The 12,635-nt window shown below is 52.5% G+C and overlaps 1 protein-coding gene across 2 annotated transcripts in view; it reads right to left on the reverse strand.

Annotated features, from left to right (window-relative positions):
* CARD11 (caspase recruitment domain family member 11) overlaps positions 1-12,635 on the reverse strand; it is a 137,933-nt gene that overhangs the window by 6,693 nt on the left and 118,605 nt on the right. For both annotated transcript variants that reach the window (XM_032755777.2, XM_032755778.2), the window contains exons 15-22: positions 11,930-12,062; positions 10,822-11,023; positions 10,324-10,450; positions 6,619-6,859; positions 5,740-5,836; positions 4,538-4,633; positions 2,433-2,568; positions 511-690 (exon numbers count right to left, since the gene is read on the reverse strand). In XM_032755777.2, coding sequence (XP_032611668.1) covers positions 511-690; positions 2,433-2,568; positions 4,538-4,633; positions 5,740-5,836; positions 6,619-6,859; positions 10,324-10,450; positions 10,822-11,023; positions 11,930-12,062 — 1,212 coding nt within the window. The remainder of the gene's footprint in view (positions 1-510; positions 691-2,432; positions 2,569-4,537; positions 4,634-5,739; positions 5,837-6,618; positions 6,860-10,323; positions 10,451-10,821; positions 11,024-11,929; positions 12,063-12,635) is intronic.

Below are 12,635 nucleotides of genomic sequence, written 5' to 3' on the forward strand. Positions count from 1 at the left end.
CCACCCATCCATCCATCCATTCATCCATCCACTCATCCATCCACCCACCTATCCATCCATCCATCCATCCATCCATGCATCCATCCATCCATCCACCAATCCATCCACCCACTCACCCATCCACCCACCCATCCTTCCATCCATCCATCCACCCACCCACCCATTTATCTATCAATCTGTCCACCCACCCAGTTGCCCATCATCCATTCACCCATCCATCCATCCATCCACCTATCCAGGGGGAGGAGGGGTGATGGGGAGGAGGAGGAGGGAAGAAGAGGGAGGAGGGAGGGGAGGATGAGGAAGAAGAAAAGGAGGGGAGGAGGGAAGTGAGGAGGGGGAGGGGAGGAGTGAGAAGTTGCAGGAGGGAGAAGAAGAAGAAGGGAGGAGGAAGGAAAGGAAAGAGGGAAGAGGGGGAAGGGAGGAGGGGAGGAGGGAAGAGAAGAGGGGAAGTTGTCCTGGTCCATGGCTCCTGCGGGGCTCCCCAGGTGGACGTGGCTCACCGATTACCTGACTTGCAGATGGTGAACTCCATGGCACCTCCCGAGTTGAGCAGCCTCTGCACCAGTGTCTTGGCCAGCACGGTGGGCGTGAAGAGCACGGGCCGGCGGCGCTCGCAGTAGAAGGCACGCACCAGGCTGTAGGGGATGAGGCTGAGGTTCTTGCCCAGCTCGCTCTCGGGGTCCAGCTCTGGCAGGGGCAGGAGAGGGCGGTGGTCAGAGACCTTCCAGGGAGGACGGGGCCCCTGAGCTGGGTCCTGGAGGCCACCGTCAGTGTGGAGGCCTGGCTGCTGCCCTGGGCATCCAGTGTCTGAGGTCACCTCAGGCTGGCACTGCTTGGGGCTCGAGTGCCAGGGAGGGGAGGTGTGGTGGGGGGCAGGCAGAGTGTGTGACAAATGCAGGAACCTTGGCTGGGCTCTGGAGGGAAAGCTTGCCTTGGCAGACGATCAAGGAGGGCTTCTCAGAGGAAGGGCATGGACTGGGTACAGCCCAGCGGAGGGGAGGGAGAGGACAAGGAAAGCAAGTGCCGGCAGGCACCCAAGAGACACCAGGACCAGCGGGCAAGGCCTTGGGTGTCTCCCAGGAGCACTGGGAGGGACGACTTGGCCTCAGTTCCGCCTTCTCAGTCCCTCTCTGGATGAGGTGGCGGAGTTATGCAGAAGCCCGGGGTTCTGAGGAAGCCACCCCCAGGCAGCCCGAGGAAAGAGTTCCCACAAACGGGCAGCCTGTCCCTTGTCCCTTGTGCCTTTTCTTGTCCCCTGGCCTGGCCACTCTAACTTCCAAAGGGCCATCCCAGGAAGCCACCCCAGGGCCTCCTCTGAGATCCAGCCAGGGCTGTGGCTTCCCTTTCCCTGATCAGGGCCAGCCAGGGCCAGCGGGGTGGGGGACGGTGGACCGAGAGGCCTCTCGCCGGGTTGATAAATGGCAAGAGGCACTCAGTGGGTAGAGAAATCAATAAAATGAACACTTCACAGCAAACAGCCCCAATTAACATGGGCACCCGGGTGCGAAGCAACCACAACGAGAGCGTCGTTATCGGGTGAGCTTGGCAGGACGTCACCCCGAGGCAGCATGGTCCTCACAGCCAAGGCCAGGCTCCCTCATCCTTTTAATTTATTTTTGTCTTTTATTTTTATTTTTAGAGCTAGGAGTCTTGCTGTATGGCCCAGGTCAGAGTGACTGCAGTGATGTGATCTTGGTTCACTGCAGCCTCAACCTCCTGCTCAAGTGATCCTCTCACCTCAGCCTCCCAAGTAGCTGGGACCATAGGCATGTGACACCACGCCTAGCTATTTATTTACATATTTTAAAATTTATTTTAATGCTTTATGTTTTTATTTTTAATGTTGTTATATATTTTATAGTTATATATATATATATTTTTTTTTTTTTCTGAGATGGAGTCTCACTCTGTCACCCAGGCTGGAGTGCAGTGGCGTGATCTCAGCTCACTGCAAGCTCCACCTCCCAGATTCATGCCATTCTCCCGCTTCAGCCTCCCGAGTAGCCGGGACTACAGGTGCCTGCCACCACGTCTTGCTGGCTAATTTTTTGTATTTTTAGTAGAGACGGGGTTTCACCATTCACAGGATGCTCTCGATCTCCTGACCTTGTGATCTGCCTGCCTCGGCCTCCCAAAGTGCTGGGATTACAGGCGTGAGCCACCGCGCCCAGCCATAGTTATATTTTTTGTAGAGATGGGGGTCTTACTATGTTGCCCAGGCTGGTCCTGAACTCCTGGCCTCAGGCGATCCTCCAGCCTTGGCCTCCCAAAGCACTGGGATCGCAGGCATGAGCCACCTGTGTCCACCCTTCTCTCTCTTTTGAGGACTTCCAGGCCCCCTCACAAGGACCAATGTGCTCCCAGGTGAGGGTGAGGCATGTGTGACTGTGGCTGGGAGTGGTGGGAGGGGCCGGGCAGTCCCCATGTACCTTCCTGCTTCTCGGTCAAGAGCTTGGTGGCGTCTAGCGAGGACCGGGCCAGGCTCCCTAGCGGACTCCCCGAGATGATGCGGACCCGCTCGTTGCTGTTCATCCGCTTATACTTGTTCTCGGACCTGCTGACAAACTGGAGGAGCAGAGGGAGGATCGGGGGAAGACTGTTTTGCTTCCGCTTCTAAACAGACAGAACCAGGCAAAGCCAGACCTTTGTTCAAATCCCCCCTCTGTCCCTGGGGTTTCCTGGGCCAGTAATTTCGCCTATAAAAACAGGAGACTCCCAGCAGGTGGCTTGAGCCCTTTAGCCACTGGAGAGATGTTCTGAGTAGGTAAATGAGTGAATTGGTGCCCATGGCGTCTTCCGCAGCTGGATGAGTCTCGGGTCAAGCTTGTCTGCATCCCCGTGGGAACCTCAGGTGCAGCTCTGTGGGCACTGTGAGACCTGAGCCGCCCCAGCGGTGAAGACCTCTGGCTGGAAACCCCTGTGGGCAGGGACTGCCCCCCTGCTCGGCATGTGCTGGACAATGCCACCTCCCTCTGACACTGTGCTCACCATGTCTTTCTGCCTCGGTATCCCTAAGTTTAATGGGGGGCACCCACTTTTTTCTACAATTCACAGATTTGAGTCCTGGAGGGCAGAAACGGATGCCCTGGCAATGGGCCCAGAAGCAGGTTCACACCATATTCTATGGGCTATTTTGAGTCTCTCCACACTCTTCCTTCTGCAGGGAGGAAAATGCATGGCATCTGGTGTGTCAGCCGGCTCTCTGTTAACTGGCTGCAGGGCTCTGGATGAGACTCCCAAGGTTTCACTTTTTTTTTTTTTTTGAGATGGAGTGTCGCACTTTCGCCCAGGCTGGAGTGCAGTGGTGCGATCTCGGCTCACTGCAACCTCTGCCTCCCGGGTTCAAGCGATTCTCCTGTTTCAGCCTCCCAAGTAGCTGGGATGACAGGCACCTGCCACTGCACCTGGCTACTTTTTGTATTTTTAGTAGAGATGGGGTTTCGCCATGTTGGCCAGGCTGGTCTCGAACTCCTGACCTCAAGTGATCCACCCGCCTCAGCCTCCCAAAGTGTTGGGATTACAGGCATGAGCCACTGCGCCCGGCCCCAAGGTTCCACTCTTGCATGTCATGCGGGTGTAAAAATGGGTCATCTCAAATGGTCCTGCCCTCGTGAACCTGTCAGACTTTGCCAGGGTTCCTTTCCACCTGGGTGTCTCTCTGCCACTTGTTTGTGTCTACCTGGATTTTAGGGTCACATTGCCCACAATTTCCCTGGGTTTCCCTGTTCCAACGTCAAGATGGAGCGGCGGAATTTAACACTGTCTCCCTTGGGGTCTAACGAGTGAGGCAGCGACACAGGAACATGCTCATGGGGCCACATTTTCATATTACCCCCTTGGCTTTTGTCCACGGGAGATATAATAAACGATCCCAAAGAGTGTTTCTGCATTTATGAGAAACCATTTCTGAAGATGCCACACACAATGTTAGTCAATGTTCTTTGTATAATGATCCACCCAAAATAAATAAATAAATAAATAAATAAACAAATAAATAAATAAATAAACAAATAAATAAATAATAAATAAATACAAATCCCTTTTAGAATTAAGTAGAAGGGAAAAGTCCTTTCTGGTCCTGATTGCTAAAATGTTTCCCAAGACAGATAAGATTGAAAGACTCTGCTGGGTTCCCTTTTTTCCTTGGCTGCCAGGATGCTCAGATAAGTTGAATGCTCAATTCATGAGGACCTGATCTGGCCTAGATATGTAGGATGTTTGCTTTCATCTCTTGATACACTGCTTCTGATCTTTCTATTAGTATCTGAACAGCTAACTTCAGTTTCTTTTCACCATAAGTTTCCTCAATCTTTCATGAAAGTGGGATTTGCTTCCTGCAGGCAGAGACTGTCTACCAACCTGTCACTGAGAGGATAAAATGGGACAGGAGGTGTGAGGCACTGTGAAGAGTTGCAAGGGGTGTACAAACACAAAGCATGGTTATTTTGATTCGGGTGTCTCTTCTCAGTGGGGAGAGGGCAGGGACGCATTAGAATATGATTGAAAGGTCGGCAGGCACTCCGGACAGCCTTACCTGAAGGAGCTGGCCAAAAAGGAAGCTTGCTCGAGAGAGACGGGGGCTGACCCTGGGATCGCTTGTTGAAAGCGCTTCTTCCGGCTGCAGGGTGTTCTGAAATGAATTTCTCAATCAGTCAGGCCCTGCTGGGCTTGGCAGGAGGCGAGAACACAATGATGCTGGTGAGAACTGGAGACCTGTTCTCAAGCCCCCTCCGTGCTAACGCTTTCTTAGGGAAATCAAAAGGCTGCGGGCAAGGGGCGGGGGCAGGCAGGGGCAGGCAGAGTAGGGGAGAGGAGTCCTGGAGACTTGGGAGAGAGGTGGTTTGCTTCAACAGAGACCAGGGATGGTAGAGCAAAGGCCTGCAGTCCAGCTGCAGCCAGAAACCTAGGCTCATCTTCTTTATTTTTGAGACAGAGTCTCGCTCTGTCACCAGGCTGGAGTTCAGTGGCATGATCTCTGCTCCCTGCAACCTCCACTTCCCAGGTTCAAGAGATTCTCCTGCCTCAACCTCCCAAGAAGCTGGGATGACAGGCACACCACCATACCTAGCTAATTTTTGTATTTTTAGTAGAGATGGGGTTTCACCATGTTGGCCAGGATGGTCTCGATCTCTTGACCTCATGATCCTCCCGCCTCTGCCTCCCAAAGTGCTGGGATTATAGGTGTGAGCCACTGCACCGAGCCTTGTTTTTGTTTTGAGACAGGGTCTTGCTCTGCTGCCCAGGCTGGAGTACAGTGGCACGATCTCAGCTCATGGCAACCTCTGCCTCCCAGGTTCAAGCGATTCTCCTGCCTCAGCCTCCCGAGTAACTGGGATTATAGGCGCCCATCACCATGCCTGGCTAATTTTTGTGTTTTTAGTAGAGACAAGGTTTCACCATATTGGCCAGGCTGGTCCTGAACTCCTGACCTCAAGTGATCTGCCCACCTTGGTCTCCCAAAGTGCTGGGATTACAGGCATGAGCCGCTGTGCCCGGCCAGACATCAACCCCTTGTCCTGGAAAGACAGGACCTGTGGAAGGGCATGAGAGGATGGGGCTCCTTCTACAGGGAGCATCTCATTCCTAAGGAACCAAGGAACCAAGTCCCCCAGAATTCATCATCCCAATACAGATGGATTGCATTTGTTACTGCCTCTAAAAAAGACCCGGGAGTTAGGTTTGAAGCTGGTGAGGTCCCTGCCCCTGCTGCCCCCACAGGGTGCTTGGCAGACCTACCCGGAGTGCCCGTAGGGTGTGGTGGGCGCCGTCCACCTCCTCCCGGCTGCCTCGGTGCATCAGGCGCTGCAGTTTGACCAGGAGGAGCTGCTGGGCTCTGGGGAGCGAAGAGAGGAGCCTCAGGGGCTGAAATTCAAGGGCCAAGCACCGGGAAGCCAGCGGGGCTGCAGCACCGTACGGGCATGGATGGGGCGCGTGTCCGATTGCGTAGGGATGGCCCTGTGGCTGGTGTGCGCTCTGAGCCCAGGGGGCACCCGGGGAGAAGATGTGGCTCCTTATATCTGTGTTTGGATCCCACTTCCAGCACTGGCTCGCTGCGGGGCTGCAGCAAAGTGGCTGAACCCCTCTGAGCCACAGTCTCCTCCTCTGTAAATCTGGTGTGATGATGCTTACCTTCGACGACTGGCCTGAGGTGTGGTGTTATGGTCTTATAGATGCTGTGGTATGGATGTGTAGTGTTACAGTCTTACAGATGCTTCCGGATGCCTGCTGTGTGCCTGACACACTACCTGTGCTCAGTCCTCGGGGGCTAGTGCTGTTATAATGACAACGTTGTTGTCAGGATGTGGTCTATGGAAAAGAAATGACTAGTGAACCCAGCAAGAGAGCATAGAATTGAGTGGTCTGGTGACTACCAGATGGAAGAGAATTCTACAGGATTCTAGTGAAGGTTCAGAGAAACATCCCTAAGGAGGCAGGAAGGGCTTCCTGGAGGAGGAGGGCCTGGGGGACCTCGGTGTGAAACAGGGAAAGCAGTGGCCTTCTTTGGCCTGGGCTTCTCTATAAGCCCCTCTGCTGATGTTCATGGCATCCGCAGCCCCCTGCCTGGTCCTTCATAGACTCAGGGAAACAGAGGCCCCGCCCTGGTTCTGGCCTCACCGGCTATAGCTGGGTATGGTGCCCATATCCAAGTCATGGTCTGTGAAAGGGTCGACCCGCGCACACAGCCACTCGTGCCTGTCCTGGTACATGGTGTCACGGACGTGCACAACGTCGTCACACTTCAGGGACATGGTGCAGGCGTCCAGCTGGCTGGAGATGTTCAGGTTCAGCCGGATGTAGAACGAGTCCCCTGACGTGATCAGGCCGTCCTCCATGTCCTTCAGCAGCTTCCGGTACCCTGTGGAGGGAAAGATGCACCAGCTGTCTATCGGTATGGGGTCCCCTGACCATCAGAGCAGCTCCTAGAGCAGCTTTCCTCACCACCAACGTGCCTGTGCAATATGCTGCTCTTAAAGCTCACAGCCAGGGGAAAGTTCTACCTCCCCAGTGAAGGGTAGCCATGTTGTTTACCAGTTTCCCTTTTTGTCTTGGCTGCCAGAAAGCTCAGAGCTAAAATTTTTGCCAAGTTGCAATGACCACCTTTATTAGCATTCCCGCTACACTCTTCATATTTCCCCACCATTATACGGCACTTCTTAGTTTTTTATTTTTTTCATTGATGCACAACTCGCATACAGTAAAGTGCATAAATTCTTAAGTACTCAGTTCAATGAATTTCCACAAATGTATATGTGTGGGCAGCAACAACCAGAACCCTCTGTGTCAGTACCTTTCCCAAGGGGAACCATCTTCCTAACCGACATTGCTATAAATAAGCTGAATCTCACTTTATATAAGTGGAACCAAACAGTATATGTTCTCTTCACTTCCAGCTTCCACTGTTCAACATTACGCCTGTGAGATTTGTCTGTGATGCTGCAACGTAGCTGGAGGGCACTCTTTTTCACTGGTGTATAGTATTCCATGGTATGTGGATGTATCCATTCTCCCATGTGCAATTTGCATTGTTTGCAGTTTTGGGCTATTGTGAACAACTCAGCTATGAGTTATTCATACACACTGCTGTCTGTGGATATACGTGCTCATTTCTCTGGATATATATACAGAAGTGGAATTACTTGGTCATAGAATATCTATCTATTCATCTATCTATTATCTATCTACCCATTATCTGTCTATCTATGGATATGTGTGCCCATTTCTCTTGGGTACATACATAAAAGTGGAATTACTTGGTCATAGAATATCTATCTATCTATCTATCTATCTATCTATCTATCTATCTATCTATTCATCTATTATCTATCTATCTGTCATCTATCAATCATCTATCTATCAGTCAATCAATCATCTATCTGTGGATATATGTGCTCATTTCTTTTGGGTACATACACAGAAGTGGAATTACTTGGTCATAGAATATCTATCTATCTATCTATCTATCTATCTATCTATCTATCTATCTATCACCTATCTACTTATCCATCCACCATCCATCTATGTATCCATTATCTATCATCTATCTATCTATCTATTTATCTATCTATCTATCTATCTTCTATTATCTATCTATCTTCTATCCATCATCTATCTATCTATCTATCTATCTATCTATCTATCTATCTATCTATCTATCTATCTTCTATCATCTATCTATCTAATCATCTATCTACTTATCCATCCATCATCCATGTATCCATTATCTATTATCTATCTATCTATCTATCTATCTATCTATCTATCTATCTTCTATCTATCATCTATCTATCTATCTAATCATCTATCTACTTACCCATCCATCATCCATCTATGTATCCATTATCTATCATCTATCTATCTATCTATCTATCTATCTATCTATCTATCTATCTTCTATCTATCATCTATCTATCTTCTATCTATCTATCTAATCATCTATCTACTTACCCATCCATCATCCATCTATGTATCCATTATCTATCATCTATCAATCTATCTATCAATTATCTATCTATCTATCTATCTATCTATCTATCTATCTATCTATCTATCTATCTTTAGAAGATACTGCCAAATGGTTTCCCGAAGAGACCATGGCACATGTCGTTTTAACCTTATTTAAATGTCATCAACCTCCCAAGTAAAGTTTTGCAAATACTTTGTGAGGGAGCGGGGCATAAACCATGAACACAACAAATGCAGCAAGCTGTGCTATGATATCAAACCATAATATAAACCCCCACATCAGCCCCACATGCTGAGGGCTGTATAATACTGCGGAAGCTAAAATGGTTCTAACAACCAGAGTAGCTTGTCGAATGTCCACGCCCACATTCCAGGGCCATGCCAGCCAGCTGGATTATCTGATGAATGTTCCCACCCACTGTGCATGGAGAAACAGGGGTTCCCTGTTAGGTCCGTCCGGGGGATCCTGGCCTTGTCCAGCACATCTCAGAATCCTGCCCATCCACCTGGCCAGGGGCCATTGTGATCGCTATCTGAGTTCTCTGCCTCCTGTGAAAACAGAACCTGCACACAGGACCCCGCCGGAATGAACTTTCTTTCCCTGGAATTCCAGACTTGCAGGGCTGTGCTGCTGCGCAACTCTGGGCTTTGGGGGGTGCTGCTCACATCATATTCTGTGGGCCCACAGATTTTCTGCTGGGCTGGAAGATCAGGGTGCACAACTGGAGAGAAGCCTGTCCTGCATGTAGGGACAGAGCATCATTATTGTCTTTGCATGGGTAGGGCACTGCCAGGAAGGAGCTCGAGCAGGCGGCTCTGGAGAGTGGATAGAGAGAAACTGGCTATTTATGCTCTGCTGAAACATTCATGAGCCCTGGCGGTTGAAAATAAGATCCAGCTGCAGAGATAATCATGTAGAAAAACTCAGAGGTGAGAACGAGAACTCAGACTCGTTCAGAGCAGAAAACAAAGCTCAGAGCTCACCGCCCAGGAGTCTTGGCCGAGAAGGAGGAGATCCCATTCAAAGGATGCTGGGGGCCCTGTGAAAAGAGAGGGTGAGGCCTGCCTGCCCCAGAGTTGGGGGATCACAGAGCAAGAATCCTGGGGCCCGGGATGTGGTTCAGTGGTCTTGGTCCTGGGTAGAGAAATCTCTGGGCCCCCTGGCCAGCAGTGCCACACAATATGATGTCAGCAGCACCCCCGAGGCTTGTGCAGTAGCGCAGCCCTGCAGTCTGGAATTCCAGGGAAAGAAAGTTCACTCCAGCAGGGTCCTCTTTGTAGGTTCTGTTCTCATAGGAGGCAGAGAGCTCAGGTAGCCATTGCTATGGCCCCAGGCCTGGTGGGTGAGCAGGCTTCTGAGATACGCTGAACAAAGCCATAAATCCCCCAGCAGGACCTGACAGGGAACCTCTGTTTCTCCATGCCCAGTCCATGGGGAGACTGACCCCACAGCTGCTGCCTACGGACATCAGGGACGGGAAGCCCAAGACAGGAAGCAACTTCCACTTGCCAGGGAGAAAGGGCCGAGCTGGGCCAGCCGGGGCTCCAACAGGTGTGCCCGAGGCTGGGGATGCCGTGTCCACTGTGACCCAGCGGGCAGCCTGAGACACCTGGGCAGGTGCGTGCAGACATGGCCAAAGAGCCAGTGTGAGACAGTAAAGCCCTGCTCACAGCTGTCGCCATCCCTGTGTGCTCTCCCAGACCTGCCCCTGCACCTCATGATGCTGCCAGGAAGTGCCCCTGCCTTCCACTGAACAGATGAGCAAGCGGAGGCTCTAGGCAGCGAGGTCACTTGTCCAGGTCAGAGACTTGCCTCCCTGGCCAAGGGTCGCTCCAGACGGTGGAGGGAGGTCTCACCTTCGTGGTTGACCTTGTAGTGCAGCGTGACAGGGCCGCTGCACCTCTGGATGGTCCAGTGGGCTTCCTCTTTGGTGCATGTGTCCAACGGGACACTCTGCCTCTCGCCTCGGATGCAGCCTTCTAGCTGGAGAGCAGAGACAGCGTTTGTCTCCTGGCTCCACAGGCAGCAGAGCTGCAGGAGCGAGACCACTCTCTGTACATTGGGAAAAAAACCATCTCTCCTCGAACAAAGACAAGCTCAGTGCCAACAGGGGGAAAGAGCATCTTGCTCAGGGGGGTGCACCTGCCTCCTGCCTGCACCCTGGGAGCTCGCAGGATGCAGAAGCATGGGCAGGGAGCTGGGGAGAGAAGGGCCCCACGATGCCAATGGTCTGACCACCTTCCAGCTCCCTCCTCCTGCCCGGGCATCCGTGGCTGAATGCAAGGCTTAGGGGCTCCTACATGTCACCACTGACACTACAGTCGCAGCCACCTCCCTTGCCGCCAGCCCCTCACCAGCAGCAGCTGGTGGCCCTCACGGAGGCCGGCTTTCTCGGCCAGAGAGCCAGGCTTGACCGAGTGCACGAAGCTCCCTCGCGCGTTGCCCCCCAGCAGGGTGAGCTGGGAGGTGAGGCTGTCGCCGTTCAGCGTCGTGTGCTGCACCGAGGGCCCTGGGCCCCGCACGTGCCCCACGGAGGTGACTGAAGGCCGGAAGGGTCTGCAGCAGGAAACAGAATGGCAGTTAGGCAGCTGGGCTGAAAAGAGAAAAGCCCTACCGGGACACACTGGAGGTTGGTGGTGGGCGCCAGGACCCCGGTGGCATGGCCTCCTGTGGTCATCAGGCGCCTGGGTGTCCTGGCTCCAAGAATGGCCCCTCATGGCTAAGGGAAGTGAGAGCTCACAAGTGGCTCCTGCTGCAAGAAATGCAGACGAGGAGAGGAGCTGAGGCACCCTCCGTGGCCTGCAGCGGCCATGCTGGGACTGGCAAGGGCCATGTTAGGAGGGTCCCCTTGAGCACGGCCCACCAGGCTCCAGTGTGTCATGGACGGGGACTGCTGGGTATCTGGGTCCCACTTCTTTGCCTCTGCCATGCTGAATGGCCTTGGGCAAGCCGCTCCCTCTGTGGGCCTCAGTTTCTGCACCTGGACACTTGGGAGGTCAGAGGAAGTGATTTCTTTTTTTTGAGACAGGGTCTTGATCTGTCGCCCAGGCTGGAGTGCAGTGGTGCAATCATAGCTCACTGCAGGCTCAACCTCCTGGGCTCAAGTGATCCTCCTGCCTCAGCCTCCTGAGTAGCTGAGACTACAGGTGTGTGCCACCATGCCTGGCTAATGTTTAAATTATTTTGTAGAGATGGGGTCTTGCGTGTTGCCCAGGCTGGTCTGGAACTCCTGGGCTCAAGCAATCCTCCCGCCTTGGCCTCCCAAAGTGCTGGGATTATAGGTGTGAGCAACGTGCCCAGCCAGGAAGTGATTTCTGACTTGGGAATGCTACGATTCTGGCTCTGGCTCTAGAACAAGGCCCACATGAATGGTCTCCTTCACAGGGGAGTGAGGGGGTAAGTGGGCGAGGGGTCTTTATCCCATCCCCACCCTCAACCCCGGCTTCCTCTTCACTGGGGTACCTTTCCAGAGAGAACTTCCTGAACATGAGGTTGACCTGCTCCAGGTCGTAGGCATCCAGGCCCTCGGATTGGTGGGAGGAGGAGGAGGAGTGAACAGAGGAGGGTCCGAAGGAGTAGCGCTCGTGACTGTCATCTGCAGAGGGACGAGGGCCCATCAGTACCAGGGGTGGCAGGGAGCTCCGGAGACAGCCCTGGGAACTGCTGGGCTGGTCCCGGCACTGGGGGCAGGCTCGGAGCCCTCCTTCCCTGCTCTTCCTGGGAAGCCTCCCAGGAGATTGGTCTGTGAGGTTCCCTGGTACAGATGGCTGAGTCCTGCATTGAATGTCTCCAACACAGACATTCTCCAGCCTTCAGGAGCTACCACTTACTGGGAAGCCTTATCAGGTATCTGGTTTTTAAGATTTTTTTTTTTTTTTTTTTTTTTGTATCTGGAAAATGGGGGCTTTCCATTAGCAGTTGCTTGTTCTGGTTTTTTTTTTTTTTTTGAGAGAGGGTCTTGCTCTGTTGCCCAGGCTGCAGTGTGATGGTGTAATCATAGCTCACTGCAGCTTCAACCTCCTGGGCTCAAGTGATCCTTCTGCCTCAGCCTCTGGAGTAGCTGGGACTACAGGTGTGCACCACCATGTCTGGATAATTAAAAAAAATTTCTTTATAGAGACAGAGTCTCCCTATGCTGTCCAGGCTGGTTTTGAATTTCTGGGCTCAA

Source organism: Hylobates moloch, unplaced genomic scaffold (genome assembly GCF_009828535.3).
Source record: "Hylobates moloch isolate HMO894 unplaced genomic scaffold, HMol_V3 SCAFFOLD_1, whole genome shotgun sequence".
Taxonomy (NCBI): domain Eukaryota; kingdom Metazoa; phylum Chordata; class Mammalia; order Primates; family Hylobatidae; genus Hylobates; species Hylobates moloch.